Source organism: Eleginops maclovinus, chromosome 15 (genome assembly GCF_036324505.1).
Source record: "Eleginops maclovinus isolate JMC-PN-2008 ecotype Puerto Natales chromosome 15, JC_Emac_rtc_rv5, whole genome shotgun sequence".
Classification (NCBI taxonomy): domain Eukaryota; kingdom Metazoa; phylum Chordata; class Actinopteri; order Perciformes; family Eleginopidae; genus Eleginops; species Eleginops maclovinus.
The window spans coordinates 15,786,923-15,810,835 of NC_086363.1; the positions used below are offsets into that span (position 1 = coordinate 15,786,923).

General features: G+C 39.5%; 2 protein-coding genes across 5 annotated transcripts; one reads left to right on the top strand and one right to left on the bottom strand.

Moving 5' to 3' along the window:
- Window positions 1–502: 502 nt before the first annotated feature.
- Window positions 503–7,989, bottom strand: brms1lb (BRMS1 like transcriptional repressor b). 4 transcript variants are annotated; one of them, XM_063902730.1, is made up of 10 exons: window positions 7,693–7,989; window positions 7,401–7,491; window positions 6,422–6,549; window positions 6,027–6,106; window positions 5,718–5,814; window positions 4,758–4,847; window positions 4,559–4,623; window positions 4,432–4,471; window positions 4,071–4,209; window positions 503–2,724 (listed from the first exon to the last, which is right to left on the bottom strand). In XM_063902730.1, exons 1-10 carry the CDS (start codon window positions 7,826–7,828, stop codon window positions 2,607–2,609), a joined length of 984 nt encoding a protein of 327 aa, XP_063758800.1. In that variant the 5' UTR covers window positions 7,829–7,989; the 3' UTR covers window positions 503–2,606. The 4 variants fall into 4 exon arrangements, with proteins under 4 accessions (XP_063758800.1, XP_063758798.1, XP_063758801.1 ...); XM_063902728.1 differs by having other exon boundaries at window positions 4,071–4,218; XM_063902731.1 differs by having other exon boundaries at window positions 4,432–4,464; window positions 4,558–4,623.
- A 13,316-nt stretch (window positions 7,990–21,305) lies between these two features.
- On the top strand, window positions 21,306–23,695 carry nfkbiaa (nuclear factor of kappa light polypeptide gene enhancer in B-cells inhibitor, alpha a). The gene is made up of 6 exons (XM_063902470.1): window positions 21,306–21,608; window positions 22,181–22,286; window positions 22,402–22,609; window positions 22,704–22,792; window positions 22,903–23,163; window positions 23,270–23,695. The coding sequence occupies exons 1-6, from the start codon at window positions 21,376–21,378 to the stop codon at window positions 23,297–23,299; spliced, it is 927 nt and encodes a 308-aa protein (XP_063758540.1). The 5' UTR covers window positions 21,306–21,375; the 3' UTR covers window positions 23,300–23,695.
- The last annotated feature ends 218 nt before the right edge of the window (window positions 23,696–23,913 follow it).

Below are 23,913 nucleotides of genomic sequence, written 5' to 3' on the forward strand. Positions count from 1 at the left end.
TGGAAAATCGGCGTGGATCCTGAATCAATACCAGTGCGTGGAGTTAATCTAGTGAGTGTCCCTCTGGCAGAAATAAGTGACTGAAAGCTTGAACAGCACAGCAGACCAACGAGCTATTATCAAATAGGACTAGCTCAGCATTTTCCTCCCAAATAAGCTACTTTATTTTGGTTGGGGAGTGAAGCCAGGTTTCAGCAGACCTCAGGGGTGACTTTGGGTTGAGCACCGTCAGGGACTTTTTCCCTTTGTACACTGGGGTATATAAGACTGTACCTGGGCTTTTCTTTGCGTGCTTGACCACATCCAAAAGGATATCTAAGTTCTATGCAAAGCTGGGATATTTTTTATCGAAAGCTCTTATGTCCAAGAAAAGGAAATTAGCTTGACACTGCATGTTGATACTGTAATCACCTAAATGCACAGACATCATTTTTGGCTAAAAATGCTGTCAGAAAGTATTTTAAAAGTCAAATGGAAACACAATTATTATTTTTCCTGCATATAAATGAAACAAACAAAAATCTTTAATCAGCTGTACATGCGTTGGCACAAAGTCACATTTTTTTCTGTTTACCTCAAATGGTAAAAAGGAACAATAATGCATAAAAAGGTAAAAACAGGCAGAAACAACCTATCAACAGTCCTACTGAGTTGATGCCTTACCAGGCTTCACAGACACTTTGTTCATGTTCATGATATAATGTTCCCAGCACCTGTCTTTACAACACTGTTGGCAGGTAATACTTGCAATGCACTGCTGAAAATATAAAGCACCGCACAACACAGAGAAAGATTCCATTGATTGAATCCAGCAAAATGTACACATACGGTTGGACGGATTTTACACAAATAAAATCCCTTATCCTTGATATCCCACTTATCTGAAAATACATCAATGTTAAGAATCAAGTTTTACTGTCAGCTAGAAAGAAGACATAATAATAAAGGTAAAAAGAAGCGCCACAAACGAGAGGAAAAGACGGAGAATGGGAGATACTTGGATCTTTCCAGTGAAACATTTACACTGCAGGACTTCTCCCATCCTTCTAGTTAAGAGTTGAATAAAGATAAAAAATACCCTGAAAAATGGCACTATGAATTAGAAATGTTAGGCGAATACGAGCCCACCAGCACAGAATAAGAGTCAGTTCAAACTGGTGGTGTGCAGCAACTTAAAGGGATAGTTTGGATTGTTTAAGCAGTATGAGGTACTTTTATAAAGTTAGTGTATTACCTACTACAGATGGCGATCGGAAGAGCCCAGCAAGACAAGTATACCGGCACAGAATCTAAATATTGTACTAAAGTGGACAGGGAAAATGTATTTTAGCCACTTAAAATAAAGGCCTATGTAAAACAATCAATATCATTAGTGTATTTTAAGAATATTTGCACCTTACCTTGCTGTCACACAGCCATTTCGAAAGCCACTGGTTGGTTTTTTCAAAGCCTCCACACTCCAATAATAAAAACAGGAAGTTGCTGCTTTATCACGGCTAGTCTGTTCGTGATGTTGTGTGACCTTAGTGTTTTATAGGTATTTTTCCAGAGCTGTATATACATTTTTTGAGATTATTTTAGGTGGATAACATACGTTTTAGCTGCTGCCCCTTGTACTTTCTTGAAAGTTTTGGCTTTTTGGACGAGTACGTTATACAAACCTACTTGAAAAACTATCCCATTTAATCCTCATCAATGTTTGTTTAACAGGGGGCACTATGAGAAGCATGAAAACATGATAATAGACAGAGGGAAGAATCACAGTGACGTAAAGACGAGATACACAGTCATCTCTATATACAGGGCACCTTTCATTACTGTATTTTTAAAATACAGATTGTTTTCTTTAAGGTTTTTTAAGTGCATTGAATTGGCCTTGGTTTGAACTTAAAACTTCATAATGCTGTGAAAATGACACTAAAAACATCAAAAGGTCATTTAGAACAGCAACTCCCTAAAGTAGCATCAACAATACCCGCGTGGGGTTCTTGAAGAATTCTCATTACGTTCACAATAAAATCTTTACTCAAAATTGATTGATTATTTTCCATCACAATATTAACACTTGTGCAACTTTTTTTAAACATCCGGGGATCCTGATACGGGTAAATTCGGCTCTATCGAGATATTCAAGTCTAACCGGCACGTCCGGAGAGGTAAATCAAACACACCTCTGACGGCATCCTTACCTGGATCGAGGGGAGGGGGGTATTACCTCGGACATTGACCCGCTTCAGTTTTCTTGGTGCTTACACAGTACAGAGTAAGGCTTCACTGCATCGATATTGATAGTTCGGGACAGGCATCGTCTGCTCAGAAAGGCACGTTCCGCAACCAAAGTTCGTTACCGCTCCGATTCCTTGACCTTTGTGGGGGTTTTTTTAGCAGCACTTTGCATTGATCTCCGTTCCAGAGAAAATGACACTTTGTGACCTTGTTGAGAATATCCACATACATACATATTTACAGAGCAGATATTCTTTTGTTACCCGAATACACATGGGTTAATGTGTGACTGTACATATGGCAAGAATGTACAAATATACTAAAGAGGAGATGAATATAAACAGCAGAGATGATGGTTCTGGTCTGTATGCGTGTTTTTTTTACGAGTGCTTGATGGTGTATTTGCCTTTCTGCAGCTGGGAGATGTAGAGCTTTGACTTGGTGCCGTCCAGTCGTTTGAACCATACCTCGTCGTTGTTGATGGTGGTGATGATGGCACTGCGGGACACGAATATAGGACAATGTTAGCGTGACATCATTTCCACGTGACATCACTGTAACCACAGTCATGTATCAACAGCAAGGATGCAGGAGGACACATGTGTAGACAATGAAAACCATTTTCATATACATGAACTGGTGTTAAAAACCGAATAAGTGCTATGCTATGCTATGCTAAGGCGTATCACACACAGGAGCGATAAGGGGACATTTCAATAAAATGGATTTTCATCCTATCCAATACACTCAATGTTTTGCAGCTTGTTTGACATAGGAATTCATTTAAAGACTATATCGCAATATGTCACCATTTCCACCAAGTGCTATTCTCTTTTTGGCTCTAATTTATTTCCTGCATGCTTTCTGGTATGCTGTACCAACGTCCAGATCCTGGTATTGTAGCTCAACTCATTCAAAACAGCCACTTTTTACATATATGTTACCAGAGCAGTGATAAACGAGGCTTGAGTGTTAAAAGAACATGAAGGTGTACCCTCCGTTCACTGAGCATCCTGTAGGACACACAGGGCCAGACGCACAGAGAGCAGCGTGTACAATCACAATTATTCCAGCGTAAATCCACGGTTGATCTCTTTGTTTGAATCCATCCATAATCATTTCAATTACAAATGAGTCCACCATGTGACCACTGCGTCACACATCTGGCCTCATGGAGTAACGTGCTCTTTTATCTGAGGTTAAATCTGGATGCAGCAAGCATTGTCAACCATCAGAATGTGCTTTTTGATAACCAACGGATTATCCCCACATTCATAAATAAGAAGCACCTGGCAGATTGTGATCGTTAGCATAGTTAACGCCCACCAAATTCTACCAAGGGCAGGTGTTTTGCTGCGTGCAAACACTGTGACACATGCCCAATAATTAAAGAGATGGCAACAAAAGAACTGCAAGAAGAATGAAATTAAAGAAAGAAATGAACTTTAACAAATAAGATTTTCGGAGTACTGGTGTTGCAGAGAAATAAAAAAGCACCTAAGAGTAGTAGAAAAAAACCCATCATTGTAGTTGATCCAGAACATATAATAATCACAATTTTAAGATATAGTATCCATGTTGGTTTTTCTTTTGACAAACAAATTGTGGGTTGTAAAAATATTTGTTATTTGCCTTTGAACACTATATTAGGAATGTTCTATTAGCCAGGATGAGAACAAACCGTGGATACATAACAAAAAAAGAGGAAATTTTTTCCTATATAGCTTTCCATATGAGGCCCAATGTTTAAAAAATAAGAAAATGGATGAGAACACACATTACTGAGCATCATAGCATGATGTTTTGTTATTACAAAGAGAAATAAACCCTGTCCCCACACACACCTAGCCGGGTACTCGTCCTTCCTGTTGATGCAGATGGCCTGTCCCCTGCAGTACCACTGGTTGTCGTAGAAAAGTCGCCCGTCCTCGAAGCGTGCCACGTGGTGATGTCTGTCCGGCTTCACTGCAGGGACTGGAGGGACTGGAGGGAGAGAATGAGGTGGAAAAGGGGGAGAGGAATAAAGAAAGATTATTTTAAAAACTCTGTTGAACAAGGACAAAGAAAGACGGGGAGGTAACATTTGTCTCCTTTCCACTCAGAGCGCTTTTTATCTGAAAGTATTGACTCTCCCGTGTGAGTGTGGGTCGATGGCTGCACTCAGCCAGGTATTGAATGTAACTGAGGACGAGGAGAGGCTCTTACCGTCCACCTTCACCCTGTGTGGCCCCAGTGATGCCATCGCCTGCGGGGGAAAGGAAACAGACACAACTAAAAGGTCGAATCAAAACACAGAGTTATTCACCGAGCACTATCCTCGTTTCCAAAATACCTTTCTAATCGCCGTCCAGTCTTCCAGGATATCAAGGTCCTGCAGCATGTAGACGATATACGGCCGTACAAAAGAGAGGTTAAGGAGGAACATACAGCGAGGTGGACAGGAAACATCGGTCTTAATAACATGGCGAGATGTGCTGCAGCTGAATGATGGGGGCAATAAGACGAGCAGAGGACTAAAGGGAAAAGGATATCAGAAACAACCACGGGCTTCTTCTTCTTGACAGGGCAGAACGGGTCCTTTTTCTTGTTTTTCCGCGAGTGCAATCCATCATTCCATAACTCTGGAAAGGAAAGAGGAAAAATTAGAGAGAGATTCTGCAGGAAATGTCATTTACATCTGCACATTTTGCATTATGTTGGCAACATTTAAAGCTATACAAAAAGTCATTATTTTTGCTTTAAAAGCTTTTATTGATGTCTTTTGAATTTACCCTAAACATTTTTTTAAGCCTAAGAAATAAAACCTCAACTAATGAAATCAAGCAGCCTCTTTAAATGGAAATATTTCATTATAAGAGAAACATGTTGGGGCCGTCGTGTGGCTCATTTGGTGGAGCTAGCGGGACATGTTCTGGGGCTTGGTCCCCGGGCGGAGGACCCGATTTGAATCCTGCCCGGGATCATTTACTGCATGTCATCCCCTCTGTCTACCCCTTTCAATTCTGTCCCTACAAGAAAGGCACTGGTTGCATAAACAAATCTTGACTATTGAAGATTTTTGATTGACTTTTGGAAATGATTACTCTTTTTGAAATCAAAGTTAACGTTCAGACTTTACAACATTCTGGAGTTATTGGAAATCGGATTGGATTGGATCCCAGAAGTCAGAAAAACGTCTTTGTTGCCACTACAAGAATCTCAATATACAGTTATTTTAATACAATTATTATTATTAGTGTAGCTTAATACAATGAGCATCATTCGGATGTAGATTTTGAATAAAAACATTATAATTATAAGCTTGGAGCTCGAAACTATTCAGTACGACACTATTAACTGTTCTAACGAAAATACTCAATATTAATTACTATTAAACTTATCAAAACGTTCTTGAGTATGCACACTTTTCTCTATTTTTCACAACCCTATAACCTAACAGTGTGTTTTTTTAGCGACGCCGAGCAGGATGTGACTGTCTGCTATACTTGTACCTGAGGTGATGTCAATGCTGTGTCTGTCCTCCTCCAGTCTCCGTATCTTCTCCTCCAGTTCGCTCTGCACAGTGTCAAACAGCAGCAGCTTCTCACTCTGGGAGGCAGAAAATGGGGGGGGGGGGAAGACACACACATTATAAAATGATCATTAAAAAGTATTTTTCCAGAAGAAGCAAACTGGGGTTTAATTCAGTACTGTGGCCAAAACCCAAACCACAATAGATACAGGCCGTTATTTATTTGAGCCTAATGTGCTTTGACGTGGAAAAAGTAAACCTAAGTCCGACTCATTAGTTGAGCTCTCACCTCCCAGTGTTGGCATGCCGCCTGGATCTCACACTCGTACTTGTTCTTCACTGAATCCAAGCACAGCTCCCTGTAGATCCCTGAGAGGAGCATTTCAACAAGAAATCATTATGAGGACGCAAGTAATACAAAATATGTTTTTTTGTGTTTCGCCTTTAAACTGCAAAAGAGTTCCATGGAGGTAAATGAAGGGGTACGACACCTAAAATATTTTAAAAACAAAGAGTGTCCTTTGCTTTCACCACAATTAAGTTTATTTTATACACAGAACAAGTCATCCTAACATGCTCGGTGCCATAGGTGGCTGACAGGAACTGTCAAACATATTCATCCAGATCTAAATATGTAAGTATATCACAATAAAGCCAGTCATTTGTAATGTTACATTGACCTACCAGCAACTTTGGTTCTGATCTGCATGTTCTCCTGCAGGTTGGCTAAAGGCTCCAGGTACTCTTGTGCACAGCCAGCCATCACCTCCTGCAGCTTGATGTCCACCTGGCTCAGGCGCTCCTTGTACAACCTGAACATACAGAAATATGAGGCAAAGCAAAATGATTCATAAACATAAACTGGCTTGGGGAATGGTGTGGTTATTTTACCATTTCAGTAAAATACAAGAACATTCAAATCAAAATCAAAACAAGAAATTTGAATGAAGCTCAACAGGTCTGTAGAAAGTCTAGGCCATGAGGCAAACAGAAACCACATTTAGAATAAAAGCTGCAGTAAGAAATCTGATTTCCCAACTCCCCAACAGAATTTCACCTTTCAAACAATGAACATTTTTTGTCAAAATAGCTTGGAGAGATTGTATCTGACCCACAAAGATTTACAAAATTAACATTTGTTTTTATTCTGAACCACAATCAGAAATACTTCATTTGTTGTTGAAGGGGAATTGGATTTGATAACACAAGGACCTTCATTTAAGAAAACTAAGATGAAATAGAAAACAAAAACGTGTACTATAAACCATCACAAAAAAGTAAAAATGTGTTTATTCCAACACACACAGGAGAGTATTTATATTGTTTTTGATTGGAATGCCCACAAACTATTAATTGTTTGAAATGTAAAGTTTAAAACAGGGATAATGCCAAGTAATGTGTACATGTTTGTTTTCTATTGCAGTTTGTATAGAGATGATGACCATAAAAAGGTCTAATATATCAAATAACCAGAGGAAATGGCAAGCATCTCAGGGTGTCTAGCAAGAACTTTAGTAAAAGTTCAACTTCATTACACTGTTGTGTGTTGGTGTTGGTGTTGGTGTTGTGTTGTTGTTGTTGTTGTTGTTGTCGTCTCAGATCAGACATCAGTAGGTGGAGGTTAGCCTGTATTTTGTTGGGAACAACAGAGGGAGGAACTTACTGCTCCTTCAGGTCAGTAAACTGTTTCTCCAGGGTTGTCATCTCATCCAGGCACTCAATCCTCCTCCTCTCACAGTCCTCATCATCCATCTCTGCTCACATAAACACAGCACAGCTTTGTCAACACCTCCATACCTGCTGCTTCTCTTTTCAACCACCTGAACCCCATACTGTACGTAATTCAAAATGCCAGCAGCAGCAACATTTCATAATGAACCCATATGTCTGAGAACAAATGCTTATTTCTCTAATATTTATCAGAGGGTGGAATTTTAAGGCCTTATTTTTTCTACCCGAGCTGTCTCCATCTTCAGACACCGAGGAGCTAACAGTGTCCTCCTCGTCTGTGCTGCTCCCGTCTTGCTCGGGAAAGTCCACCTCCATTTCTTCGTGGTTACTTTCTTTCTTCTCCCGGGAGTGAACCGGCATTGTGACTTCCGAATAAGCCGGTTTTAACGGGGGTGGATGGGCCTTTTGTTATTTTATTACCCCCGTATAAAGAGGCAAATGTACCACAGACAGCTAACCGGTTAGCTAGCCAGCATCTAGACAGCTGGAAATGCAAACATGGCCCCTGTCGGCCAATCACAGCGAGCTTTACTGAGTCCGACCAATAAACTGTTAGTATGGGTATGTACTTGCCACGCAAGTAATCTAGGGACTTGTAGTCTCTTAATCTTTTTCTTGAAAAATGTAGGCCTACTGTTAGTGCAGGTAAACACCTAATTTCAAGAAAACAAAACAACCTACATTCATTTAAAAAATATATTTTATAATATTATTTGTTGTTTTGTTTGTTTTTTCTCAGCTTATCAGCCAAATACTACTCATGTACTAAACCATTATTATGTTATGGGTACTACTTTATACACTTTTTATAATAATTAAACATGAAACATAATAACATTTCATTAAAGAGCACATATTAAAAAAAATACAAAGGGCTTCTTATCATATCTTTATTACTGCTTATAAGTATTACTTATGCCTTAATTGCCAATAATGTCATAATGGCAGAGAGACAAACAACCCCACATTTGTTCTAATTGATTTGGGTTACAAATAATCAATAAAGTATTTGTAATTGATTTATACCACTAATTAAGTCATTTATTACAGTTTATAAAGATGTTTAAAAAAACTAAAATAAACCTTGCTTTACCATCAGTACATGGTATGGAAGTTATATTGATACTCATACATCTACAGTAGACAGTTATTAGTGCTCAAGATGATGTGGAGGAATGACGAGAAGAAGACAGCGTACCACAGAGGAGGAAACAGATGTTCTGACTGCTGACTCGTGATGAGAATGTGTTAATCCTGCAGGTCCAGACTCCAACACATGCTGGCAGTGCATCATCACCGTCAGTCTGGGAACTTTTTGTTGGCAGTGGAAGCAGACAGCAGGTTTTTCTCAGTGTGCAGCTGTAGGGGTATGAGGAAGAGGTGCCAGAGAGCTTCTGCTCGCTGACTGGCATATGATCGGAGCACCCTGGGGCCAAAGCTGTCAGGGCTTGCTTCTCAAGTCTTTTCTCACTCACCTGGGTGTCAATGATGGACAGACTGAGGAGTGGGTAGAGGCTGGAGCCTTATGCTTGCCTACCAGTGGGATTGACAGAGTGAAGTGTCTGCATGCATGTGTGTCTTTGACTAAATATTAGGCCTTTTGCAGCATTATGATTAAAAAACTAAATAATATTCCATTATTACAGCACAGCATTCATGTGTAAGTGGTGTGTATGTCTTCTATGTAGTCAAACAATTAAATAATATAAAACCATAAACTGTCCAATCTGATTCAACTTTTCAGGGTTTTACATATTTATTTATTTTAAGTTGAAAATATACATTGAGGTGTTCATCTTGCTTGGGTCTATTTGCGTATGTAGATTTATCAAAATGCATGGGTTTTTAGGCCATATTATGCAACAGACAGGTAGATGGAGCTGCAATCCCATTATCTGCAATTCACAGTACAGCCGCATGGGAGGCTACAACGTTCTTTGATAGGTGGTTGTTCCCTATTGCTCAATTTGGATTTCTTGCTCAATTTGAGTCTATAAGTTACAATGTGTTGTCATCAAAAGACAGAACAGGAAACACATGAGGTACCGAACCTGCTCAAAAATCACAGAACGCAAAAAGTAATATGAGAATATTAATCAGTGAGATTTGTGGTTTGTCTTGTAGACTCATTATTTCCGTGGTGAGTTTCACACTGCCAGTCAGAATCCATTTTCATACCATTATAAGTGTGTCAGGAAACTTTACTGGTCTCATTTGTATTGAGGGCAGTAGGCTACAGAATGCTAGCAGAAAGTATGAGTTGGTTGTGGTTTATTTCATAACCGTGAGCTTTTTTTTGTCTCACACAGTCCAGAGTGGAGACTCCTCACACAGTGGAGACCATTAATAAAGTTGCACACAAAGGAACGTAGGAGAACAAGAAGACACCTAAATCTAACTACAGTTTATGTTCAACTGGCCTGTTTTTTCAAGTATCTCCGCAACGTTTTTTGATTTGTTTTTACTGCTTAGCATTTGCACTTACACAAGAATCAGTATTCTGATAACAACGTGCTAATATACATCTTTGACCTCAAAACATACTTAGGTAAACAGACCGCTCACCATTTATTTTTTCCTCTGATATCTTTTTGTCTTGCAGTTTCGAAAAATACACAAAGTTTCATTTTGCTGTGACTTCTTTTGAAACAATATGTATTCTCAGAATTGGGCGATCTATCGTTTCAATTAAATTCTGTATAATTTATTGGCATGAATGTAAAAAGCGTCTCTAAAGTGTCAGATAATCATATTTGTACAATGTTAATGAAAATAACATTGTACAATTAAAAAATCAAGAAAATAGCAAAAACAAAAAAACAATTAACACTTGCTCTGTCAATCTTTCGCAAACAAACCCATTGGTTAGATTATCATACCAAGTTTTGAAGAGAGGAGATGCAAGTCAAGACTTGCTTCCTACAATTGAAAAAAAATCAATCAAAAAAGATGTTGCAGTAGGTCTCTGAAGCTTTTATCTAATTTCTTTGAACTACTGCAGACACCCTTACATTTTCTAGCTTGTTCAATATGCAGTAGCATGTATTTGAATAAGAGCTAAGGTAAAAGTGTTTGTGAATCCCCAACATAAGCAATCTGCATACCACAAAATGATAACTAAATTTGAACGATCATGTTTAACCCATTAAGTTCATTACAGAGCTCTTGGTATGTGCAGAGCCTGACAAAGATCCTGCATCCCTTGTGGCTAAACACATTTAGATTTTAATTTGTAGGGGGTTAACGTTCTGTTTTTCAGATTGAGACTTTTAATTCAAACACAAAAGAACCCCACACTTTGATCAAACCTTTAAAGAATAGGGGAAGTACGGTATTTCACTTTCTTGCTTTAAGTTGAATAAAAACATAAACAACAATCCATTTATTTTAAAGGTCCCCTATTATGCAAAATGCACTTTTTGATGTCTTTTATATATAAATATGTGTCCCTGGTGTGTAAGGAGACTCACAAAGTGTCAGAAAATACCCTCTCTCTTTTACTCCTTACCCACAACTCTAAAAACTGGGGTACAAACGAGCTGATCCAGATTTGCTGCCGATATGACATCATATCGGAAATGTGGGCTGGCTTTACAATTAACTCCTGGCAACGTCCCACCCACGTGACGTCTCAACCTATCGTCCGCAATATACAGTCGCTCTCAGAGAGAGAGATCGTGATGCTCTAAAGAGGCGCTGCCAGCTTCAGCTCAGCTCAAATTTAAAGCGACAGTCACAGAATCAGCACTTTCGAAAACAGGGCTGAAACAGGGGGATAGCGGACATTATAAAACGCATGTTCTGTTTGGTATTTTGAGGAAAACACGTCAGAGACATGTTCTTTTTAATATATTTGAAACCTATCATATATGCCATAAAAGAGCATAATAGGAGACCTTTAAAAGCTCAATATGAACCGTATCAACTGGTTAGCTTAGCATAGAAAACTATAACTGCTAACATGGTACACTTCAAATAATAATAAACTACTGTCTGCAATACCAGCACCCATAAATAAATGTAAAACTATCAAGTTTTGGTTTAAAGAGGAGTACAGGAGTGCTGGAAGTATTTATTGGCTAGGCACAGTCTTGCTGATTGTCGCTATGACAATAAAACCAACCATTTTCAAACTTTTTTACGCCTTTGTTGAATTGGACAGAGCCATGTTAGCTGTTCCCCTCTGTTTCCAGTCTTTTTGCTAAGCTTAGCCTATCAACTATTTACCTTGCAAACATGAACGTATCATAGACCTTTTGATGTACAGTGGGGCAAAAAAGTATTTAGTCAGCCACCAATTGTGCAAGTTCTCCCATTTAAAAAGATGAGAGAGGCCTGTAATTTTTATCATAGGTATACCTCAACTATGAGAGACAGAATGAGAAAAATAAATCCAGGAAATCACATTGTAGGATTTTTAATGAATTAATTGGTAAATTCCTCGGTAAAATAAGTATTTGGTCACCTACAAACAAGCAAAATTTCTGGCTCTCACAGACCTGTAACTTCTTCTTTAAGAGGCTCCTCTGTCCTCCACTCGTTACCTGTATTAATGGCACCTTTTTGAACTCGTTATCAGTATAAAAGACACCTGTCCACAACCTCAAACAGTCATACTCCAAACTCCACTATGGCCAAGACCAAAGAGCCCAGAGACCAGAGACAAAATTGTAGACCTGCACCAGGCTGGGAAAACTGAATCTGCAATAGGTAAGCAGCTTGGTGTGAAGAAATCAACTGTGGAGCAATTATTAGAAAATGGAAGACATACAAGACCACTGCTAATCTCCCTCGATCTGGGGCTCCACCCAAGTTCTCACCCCGTGGGGTCAAAATGATCACAAGAACGGTGAGCAAAAATCCCAGAACCACACGGGGGGACCTAGTGAATGACCTGCAGAGAGCTGGGACCAAAGTCACAGAGGCTACCATCAGTAACACACTACGCCGCCAGGGACTTAAATCCTGCAGTTCCAGACGTGTCCCCCTGCTTAAGCCAGTACATGTCCAGGCCCGTCTGAAGTTTGCTAGAGGGCATTTGGATGATCCAGAAGAGGATTCGGAGAATGTCATATGGTCAGATGAAACCAAAATATAACTTTTTGGTAAAAACTAAACTCGTCGTGTTTGGAGGAGAAAGAATGCAGAGTTGCATCCAAAGAACACCATACCTACTGTGAAGCATGGGGGTGGAAACATCATGCTTTGGGGCTGTTTTTCTGCAAAGGGACCAGGACGACTGATCCGTGTAAAGGAAAGAATGAATGGGGCCATGTATCGTGAGATTTTGAGTGAAAACCTCCTTCCATCAGCAAGGGCACTGAAGATGAAGCGTGGCTGGGTCTTTCAGCATGACAATGATCACAAACACACCGCCAGGGCAACGAAGGAGTGGCTTCGTAAGAAGCATTTCAAGGTCCTGGAGTGGCCTAGCCAGTCTCCAGATCTCAACCCCATAGAAAATCTTTGGAGGGAGTTGAAAGTCCGTGTTGCCCAGCGACAGCCCCAAAACATCACTGCTTTAGAGGAGATCTGCATGGAGCAATGGGCCAAAATACCAGCAACAGTGTGTGGAAACCTTGTGAAGACTTACAGAAAACGTTTGACCTCTGTCATTGCCAACAAAGGGTATATAACAAAGTATTGAGATGAACTTTTGTTATTGACCAAATACTTATTTTCCACAATAATTTGAAAATAAATTCTTTAAAAATCCTACAATGTGATTTCCTGGATTTATTTTTCTCATTCTGTCTCTCATAGTTGAGGTATACCTATGATAAAAATTACAGGCCTCTCTCATCTTTTTAAATGGGAGAACTTGCACAATTGGTGGCTGACTAAATACTTTTTTGCCCCACTGTACATGTACAGTGGTATGCAAAAGTTTGGGCACCCCTTAGAAAACCACTGCATCAGTTTGTCACTTGCTGAGCTTTTGAAGCAGCAACTTCATTTTAACATATGTTATACCTTATGGTAACAGAAACATCTCAGTAGTGAAATAACTTTTATTGGTCAAACAGAAACATGTTTATGTGCATTCAAACAAAAATAGGCATGTGCATAAATTTGGGCACCCCTAAGAAATAATTCCATTAATATTTAGTATTGCCTCCTTTTGCTGCAATAACGGCCTGTAGACGCCTCCTGTAGCCACAGACAAGTCCCTTAAGCCTGGCAGGTGGTATTTTGGCCCATTCTTCCACACAAAACGTCTCCAGTTCAGTCAGGTTTCTTGGCCTCCGTGCATGGACAGCCTTCTTCAAATAAATCCATACATTTTCAATGATGTTAAGGTCTGGGGACTGGGATGGCCATTCCAGAACATTGTACCTGTGCTTCTGCATGAATTCCTTGGTGGATTTTGATCGGTGCTTAGGATCATTGTCCTGCTGAAAAATCCAACCCCGGCGTAGCTTCAACTTTGTGACTGACTCTAGAACATTCTTGTCAAGAATCTCCTGGTACTGTAAGGAATTCATGTGGCCCTCAACTTTAACAAGTTTTCCAGTACCTGTGCTAGCCACACAGCCCCATATCATGATAGATCCTCCACCAAATTTTACAGTGGGCAACAAGTTCTTTTCATTGAATGCAGTGTGTTTTTTTCGCCATGCATACCTGTTCATGTTATGACCAAATAACTCAATCTTGGTCTCATCTGACCACAGTATTTTGTTCCAAAATGCTTCTGGCTTGTCCAGATGTGCTTTTGCATACCTCATGCGACTCTTCTTGTGATTAACACTCAGGAAAGGCTTTTTGCACATCACCCTTCCAATGAGCTCTTCCTGGTGCAAAGTACGCTGGATTGTGGAACAGTGAACAACTACACCATCAGCAGCCAGATGTTGTTGTAGTTCTCTGGAGGTGGTCTGTGGCTTCTCTGTGACCATTTTCACCATCCTTCGCCTGTGCCTTTCCCCTATTTTTGTCGGCCTACCACATCTTTCCTTCACACGGACTGTTCCTGTGGCCTTCCATTTCACAACTACGTTTCTGACTGTGGAGACAGACAGTTTAAACCTGTCAGATAATTTTTTGTACCCTTCTCCTAATTTATAAGGTTGGATTATCTTAGCTTTCAGGTCAGTGGAGAGTTGTTTTGAGGTCCCCATCTTGCCACTCCCTAAGAAAGAACCTAGGCCAGGCACAGCCAGCTATTACCTATGTTAAATAGCCTTTTTCATGATTGGTTCCACCTGTCTTTGTAATTGAAGGTCTAATGAGCTAATCAAAGCAATTTTGTGCAGCAACCTGTCAGCTATAAATCCGTACAGGTGTTGAAATGAATGCTATTTATAAGGGTGCCCAAACTTTTGCACATCCCATTTTTTGCATTTTATTTTATTATAATAAAACTATGTAATGCTACCCTAAGAATTTTGGTCTGGAAAACACTAAAACGTCTACATCTTTGTAGGAAAACAAATGTTGTTGCTGTGATCTTCTATTATAAAGGAAAAGCAAATTGTCATGAAATCTCAGAGGGGTGCCCAAACTTTTGCATACCACTGTAACTCTCAAGTAAGAGAATTTCCCTCCAAAAACCATGCTTTTATATAATTTAGATTAACCAACACTTTAGTGTTTTTCTTGCTACTATAAGACTTAACCATGCTTGGTGGCAGTAGGGGAACACATCATATTGCAAACAAATAATCCTGGTGTGTGTGTGTGTGTATGTGTGTGTGTGTGTGTGTGTGTGTGTGTGTGTGTGTGTGTGTGTGTGTGTGTGTGTGTGTGTGTGTGTGTGTGTGTGTGTGTTTGCATAACGGTGTGTTTCTGTGTGTATAACACCGTGGGAAGGCCTGGGGAGAGAAATAAAGGTATAACCTTTCTCAGAAAAACACCTACGTTTACCCGAAAAAATATGCATTTGCACATTCAGCGTGAAACCGAGGCAACAAAGGGGAGGACCTCATCTCAGTTTGAAAGTTTCAATTATGCCTGGAATTTCTGTAGTAACTTTTTGAGAAGCTTTGGCAAAAGGAACATGTTGAACCATAATTTTCCCAACCCAAAATCTCAACACCATTGAATGCCATGGAAAGGAAACAACTATTTTATTTTTACAGTTATGGAAATACGTTTTTTCAAAGTGTTGTGTTTGTTGTGGGAAACACACTTCATTAATAGCCTCCCTTGTACTTTTATCCATGTTGATAAAATGATCAGCACCCAATTATCCATATTGAATGAGATCATGGGACTAGGTCACAAAAATACACACACACTATGATCTCCATTCATGCCATTTCCTCATGTAAATCATGACAAATGCAAATTGAAAGGCATGTTAATGTTACTATACAAGATAACAACCACATTAAATGTTATCTTTTCATAAAGCATGGTTGTGGTGAAAATCCCTCTGACAAAAAGGCCGACTCATATCCTCGAAACAGCAAGCATGCCTACCAATTATTTAATGCAAACCATGGAAAACATCAATGTGTGAACTTATGTCATGGTAAAATACACATTTGTATACCAAGTCACACATAGTGAAAACATAAAGTGGTTGAGGTTTGTGTAAAATCTGGATGTAGAGCTGCTGTGTCACATAACCCACACTAAAATTTGATTGGTTGAGGTTAAGTATTCATTGAGAGATTACTGTAACAATGGAGTTATCGCTTCCTTCTGTGACAGGAGGGAAGTAGTCATGAATGACAGCGGGAACCTGAAGGTATATTTAGCTGAGTTGTAAGCAGATCAAAAATACAAACTGCTGACATTTAAATGAGGGATTTAAAATGTAATCACTTGAACGCGTGCCTTACACAGCGCGTGATCCTTTTGAAACATATATATATATATATATATATACAGTGTAAAAAAGATACTTCTATGTTAACATTTTCTTTCCTGTCACCCGAAGATAAAATCAAATGTCTGCAAGCTAGTCATTAAATCACAGGCAGGATGCTATTAGCTTAAAGACTGGAAGAATGCGGACACTGCTAACATTAGTTGTCTCTCTTTAAAGTAAAACAACAAATAAACATACCATCACCTCTTTGTGCATTGTAAAACTTTGGTTTGGTCTACAAAAACGTATAGGTAAGATACGAACCTGTCTATGCATGACACTGAGGAAATTAGAGCTAGGAAGCTATGTTAGTTTAGGTTAGTTTAAAGACCGAAATGAGTCAATAAAAGCTGCTGCACAAATAAAAAACGAATAATACACATACCAGCACTTCTTAAACCATACGTAGTTTAACCATACGCCTTCATACTAAACAATAAAATATATTTTGTTTATATTAAAAGTTAAATAAAATAGATATGTGATATAAGGTGCTTGTATTCTTTCATTTTAATGCTAGGCAAAACTCATTTTCTCAGTATATAACAGAGATGGGAGTAAGTCACACATATGCAAGTCTCAAGCAAGTCTCAAGTCTTAACCTTCAAGTCTCAAGCAAGTCCCAAGTCATTTTTGTGAGAGTCGAGTCAAGTCAAGTCATAGCTTAGGTCAAGCAAGTCACAAGTCAAGTCATAGAAATATAATAAGCTGGAAGACAACCGTCTTAAAACTTTAAGAGACTGCAGCCTAAGTTTTATGTAGCCCTCATTTGCACAAAAGGGCTAACAAATAGAGGAAGGGGATATAAGGCTAAAGAATAATTATAAATACTCACTAGGACCAGCAGGATCAGAATGACTAGAAACGACTACAGGGCCTGGTGTACCAAACAATAATTACCAGACAGAGTACTCAACACAGTAGTTTATCTTGGGAACAGCAGCACACCACTTCCTTTTATTTACAACCATTTTTTCAATATGTTGCAAAAGACAGTCCTTTTTTTTAATGTGTTGCAAAAGACAGAAGACAAAGAAGTGCAAGAAGGAATGAACTTGAACAAATACAACTTCTATGTCCACTACTCCTTCAAAAAGGCCTCACTCTCTCTCTCTCTGCTGTGGATGATTAAAGCTGTAGGTATTGCTTGGAGTTCTTGAAGTCATAAACTGCGATATCATTGTTATTGGTGTCAAATGTGTCCTTAGTAGTGATGTACTCTTCAAATCTAGACAGAGGGGAGAAGTGCAAAAAAACTCCTTTTAGCTCATGTTTTCATTGCATAACATCCCATTAATAAATACCATACGGAAATGAAATGGAGACACTTATATACTACGATTTACTCTTGAAAGTGGCCCATTTCTCATTTATGTCATACATCTCTCATATATCATATACTTATACCTACATTTACAGTAATAGGGTTTGTGCATGTTGTTTGGCTGTTATACTTTATGATTTAACAAAAAAAAAGCAGCTAGCGCTAACAAGCTAACAGCTACATTTGTGTGGTAGACTTTGAACTAGCAACTAGCGCTAGCTAGGCCTGATCTGCCAAGTGAATCAATCTGGCAATTTCAGATAGGCTGCCGTATTTCAGTCAAATTGTCTGTTATTTGATAGGCGGGATCAATGTGAAACTAAGTCAACATGATTAAAACTTAATGTGATGCAAACAGTAAGCTCTTGTCACGTTTGACTGATGGAGATGGGATGTTAGCTGCCAGCTAACGTTAGATTAACAATAATGTGAAATTAGCTAGAGACATTACTTACTTTTCTTTGTGTAGTACTCTTCTTTGCGCTACACACCTTGCACACGGCGAATCGTTTCTTTTGTTGAGTTGAATAGTCTTTAAATCCAAATGTTATGATTTTGGGAACACTGGCTGCAGTAGCAGCAGAACTGGTAGCACCTTCCATCTTCCAAACCCCGACCGCTCTACTGTAGATGGCGGGCGCATCACCTAGTAGAGATTACTGGTTGCCAGGTTCGCCCACATACAACAGGAAACATCCAATCGAAAATATTTTTTATTATTATTATTCACCAATTAACCAAGACAGCAATGACTTGTCGAGTCATTGCATGCAAGTCTAAGTCAAGTCTCAAGTCATGAGTATCAAGTCCAAGTCAAGTCAAGTCTTTTCTCACTGTTGATCAAGCAAGTCACAAGTCCTCAATCTGGCGACTTAAGTCTGACTCGAGTCAAGTCACTAGACTCGAGTCCCCCATCTCTGGTATATAAATCTCCTAATCTAACTCTCAACAAAAGTGAATAGGCATATGTCCAAAACAATTTAACCATGATGTCATTTCAGTATTATTAATGCTTTATTTTACTTTCCCCTGCTTTTCGCCCCACTTCCTCATCATCAGTATGTTAACCTGATGATGACCTCTTGCTAAATGAAAAAAACTAATGATGTAATGATGTTATTTAGTTTATTTATAATAAGCACATATGTTATATAATGAATTCAGTAACCACTTTACTGTGTACAGGTTAAACAATTCCAACCTAATACACTGATGCAGTCTAATACAACAGCTCTGTTTCAAATCACACTCATGATGGAGTTAATGTTCCATTTTAAGATTTGTATTTGTTTACTCAAATAATGGTCTCTTTGGAGGCTGCCATTGCATTGCATTAAGCTGATGGGATTAGTAATGATATTTCCTCAGTTTATTTCAATGAGGAAAGACCTCGCTGCAAACTCCAAAGTCGTCATACAGTTAAATCAACACTAAAAAGTCTGAACCAAAACTTAACCTAACCCTCATAACAACCGATCTGTTGTCAGATGCCATAGTTTTTCGTTGTTAATAAAGTGGCAGTACCAGACAAGCTTTAACAGCTTTAAAAGCTTACGGGTGAGATTGGTGTTAGCTGATCAATACAGAAAAAGGGAGAGTTTCATGACTTTAGCACTTCACCAACAGGGTGTAATGGTGCCTGAGGCTAACACTGACTCAGATAAGTGGTACTTTTCCATCACACAGACAGAGGGCAATGTGCAGCACTTGACACTGAACGTCTCAGTTGTTGTCCATAGCAACTTGCTGTAAACACAAGTCAAGTGCAGACATGAACACTTGCACAAAAAAGAAAATCTCAAGGAGGTGAAGTGGAAGTCCCAGTATTTCCTGTGTGGGGTAAATATCGGACCATGTATACACACAAGCACGCAATCTTAACAACAAGAGAGAAAAACACTGAACAGTTTGTACTTAGATGCCTCCTTGTGATACTTGGCTCAGATTAAAGGACATTTGGAATTTAACAAATCAGTCTTATATGACGCATTTGAAGTGACATCACATGACATCAGAGACATGCTTGGGAGTGTATTTGCCTGAGTATCGCCCCGTAGAGGTGTGAATGCGGCACTGCTCTTGGATACCGTTGCTATGTATTCACCAAGCCTACCTTTACAATGTGAACAAAAGCAATCCTAGGAGTTTTTTTTTATCTTAAATGTCAGGGCAGCACAGACAGGTAGCTCTCTCACGCACTTTGGGATCATGTTGTGCAACAGAAAGGAAATACCTCTTTAAGACTTGCCTTAAAGCAACTATAGGACAAAATGCAAATTAGGTAACAGGAACATCATTAGGAAAGTCACACTGTTACAAAAAAAGACAAGGAAAATATTGAGAATTCCTGTCAAATGTCATGTATTTTCTGCATAAAACTGTGTTTTCTGGGATTTTTGTGCAGAAATTCACCTTCAGGTTTTTTTTATCATGTACAATGCTAGACGGGTAAATCCAGAACATTGCATTGTGTAACATGCAGTGTTGGTTTCATAAGGGAGCCTACACGAGGAAATTCTAGATTCTTCCCCCTCTTCTCCATGTGCTGCGTAAATTCAATTTGTAGTGTGCAGACACAAGTTTTGACATCCTGGCAGCTTTCTCTCTCAACATTTTGTGTAATTGATATTGTGTTTCACCACATGCACTTTTTCTCAATTATGCAAATCCCATTCATATGCAGGTCACATATTTTCTGTTAGTACATAATCTGCCCGAGGACAAAGGGAAGTTGTTGTGTGCCAGGTTTTATCATAATAATGAATATATTAGGTTGCATGTAAAAAATCAACCCAATTATTTCATACTTTTCATACTTATCTAAGAGAATGATAAAAAAAAACAACCCCCGTAATCGTATTTTATCCTTATTTAAAAGTATTTTATTCACGTTTTACTTATGTATGTATTAATTCAATTCCGGAATATGTTTTTTATTCATCATTCACCCCTTTATTTTTAGTATACATATATATTTACTTTTTTATGAAACATAAACATATATAAAGACGTCGACTGTGTTGTAGGATTGCACTTCATAAAAGGAAATAAGAAAAAAAGATGGTTGTCATGCCTTTGGAGTCTGTGAAAGTATTTGATGGTGACAAAGAATGCAAATAACAAAGGACAACATTTTAAATAAATACAAAATATTCCTTACATTTTGTGGTAGGAGACTGTAGATAAACAAATAAATATGCTTTGCAAGTAGAGTTAATTTTATCTTGTGGTAATTATTGGGTCATAGTTCATATTCACTGTAGACAGTGAACTGAATTCAATATTGGAAACGTTTCTCATTTTAAAACACTTTAAAATTAGCCCAATTAGGCCAAAGCAAGTCAATGGAAACTATATTTAAAAATTATTGCTAATTTGGTTAGCCACCTAAATTAGATAATTCCCCCAACGCAGAAGGGAATTCTTCAAGAGTCTGTTAGGGGCTGTCTCCCTCCCATTCATACCCATGGTGTCTCATTCACTGGCACAAAAAACGATATGTCCCCTAACCTACATCACAGGTGAAATGGTGTCTAATAGGAAACTACAGGTTTTCATTCTGAGTCTATTGGGGGGGATTTTTCTCACAAAAGCACAAGCCCTGTGTGTTTTCCCTTGCTTTTTCTAAGATAAGTCAATTGGAAATCCCCACTGAAGCCCCGCCCGCCGAGCGCACAAAACGGAGTGCGCCTCCCTCAGCCGCACCACTCTGCCCTGACCTTTGGATAGAACGGAGCTGTGTCTTCTGACAGTTGCAAAGTAAACATGGACGTGCACAGAGTTTCGAACCACAATCAAATGGATTATAACTTCGACAACACGGAGCCCAAGCACGGCAAAATTATGCCGTGCCAGGAGGACCGTTTTGACAGCGGCCTAGATTCCCTGAAGGAAGACGAGCTGGTGAGCGACTTTGAGGGAATGACTGTGAACACAAGCGAGGAGATCAAACAGGAATACGAGCCGTGGAGAACTGCAATGACCGAGGATGGTGACACGTAAGTTTATTTTTTGTAGATGTTTTAATATGCAAAGCGCATTTACGCATTTCTTCTGGCTACGTAAATCGAGTTTTGCAATCGAATGCAGCATGTCAAGTTAAAACTGAATGCATTTGAAAAGCTGCAAAAGCACGCATGAAAATGTCGAAAGTTACACAAAAACTAGAGGCCTTTAAAAGTGTATGCAGCAAAGCTCGTACCCTCTGTGTGTGTGTGTGTGTGTGTGTGTGTGTGTGTGTGTGTGTGTGTGTGTGTGTGTGTGTGTGTGTGTGTGTGTGTGTGTGTGTACTTTGGCTGAGAGTGCAGTCTGGGCGGCGCTAAAGTCCGCTGTGCGCGTTCAGGAAAGTCCCTGGCGCTCTGCCAGGAACTGATAAAGCATCAGATGTGTCAAGCCACAACTGGTGGAAATAACCCTACAAAACTCCATTCTTGCGAAACCATCCACTGCTGGCGCTTTGTTCTTTCTCATTTGGCTGAAACCACTTCCTCTGAGCGTAAATTTCTTGATTTTATTTTTTGAAAAGGCACTATTTTAACTTACCAATCTCTCTTTTTTTCTGTTCCCACAGGCTTCTTCACTTGGCCATCATTCATGAAGCAACAGAACATGCCTATCAGATTATCAAACTGTCTCACAATCACCCCTTCCTCAACGCACAGAACAGCCAGAGACAGGTAAATTCAAATGATTGATTACACACTAGATAACAAACCCTCCCAATAATACACACATTCCCTTTTTAAAGTCAAGATAATAATGAAATCTAACTTGTAAATGTGATTTCCGCAGACTGCACTCCATCTGGCAGTGATCACTGAGCAGCCTCAGTTAGTGGAGCGGCTCCTGAAGGCCGGATGTGACCCGTGTGTGTCCGACGACAGCGGCAACACAGCGCTCCACATTGCCTGCAAGAGGGGCTCCCTCGCTTGCTTTGGCGTCATCACACAGAACTGCCAACGCCAAATCACCTCCATGGTGTCCTTCCCCAACTACAGTGGTAAGTTAAAATAGACCCCTTAAAGACACATTTAGAATTTTTCACTTAGGCAGTTCTTGAATTTGGTTTACTAAGTTTTCTCTTCTCTTTACAGGACATAACTGTATCCATATGGCGTCCATTAATGGCTACATTTCTTTGGTTGAAAGCCTTGTTCAGCTGGGAGCAGATATCAATGCACAGGTAGGTTCCATTGCACTAAAGGAAGCAAGTTTTGCAGATGTATTTCTTAAGGAGAAACTCAGTAAGATCGCAAGAAATCTAATGTAATATCTGTATGTTGTTTCTTTTAGGAACAGTGCAGTGGTCGTACATCGCTTCATTTGGCGGTTGATCTCCAGAACCCCACTCTGGTCCGTCGCCTCATTGAACTCGGCGCTGACGTTAACTGCTTAAACTACGGAGGTTTCACGCCCTACCATCTCACATACGGGCGCCATAACGAAGAGATCCGCAGTCAGCTTTACACGAAAACAGCACAAGAACTGAGGCAACTGCCCGAGAGCGAATCAGACACAAGCGACATGGAGGATCTGGACATATCGGAAGATGAGGTACGTTTATGTATCAGGCTCCCCAGAGGATGTACCACCTAGATATTTCATTTAATGTTGTCTTCAAAGAATGGGTCCCTAACGTCTTTTTCTTTCTTTCCCACAGTTGTACGATGACATAAAGTTTGGAAAGTAAACTTCCTGTCCGATTGGTGGTGAGAACCACAAGTGAAGCTGCTACTGGGTCGCCCAGCCACGGCCCCCCCGAACGAGGGACAAATCAGGCCCCCGTCAAGGCCCATGTCCAAAAAGCCTAGTCCTAGGACAAAAGAACATGGATGAAGACGGCGTCCGGTCCGGTCAAGCCCGGTCCGGATCGCAGACCGATCTGCGCCCAAAATACAGCGCGACCACAACCTCCATATTCTTCTTACTGTATAAATATATACTGATGTGTATATACCAGACAAGATGTGTGTAATATATTGTAAATACAGAGATATTATTTTTGTACCTGTACATAATGTTGTGTGAATTTAAACACTATTTACAAGAAATTGTTCCGAATAAAAATTAAGTTTATGAATATAAACTGCTATGACTGGTTTCGATTTCCTTCCATGGGCTTTCCACATTGTCAAAAATGTCTCACTTACACAAAAGTGACAGATAAGAGTCATCACCCAGACTCATGAAATATACATAGAACATTCACACTTTTAAACAGTCTGGGATTTCCTTGTTGGGGCGAGGTCACTGTGTCTCTGAGTCAGCACGCTGAAAGTCCCTGGGCGGCATAAGAGGAACATA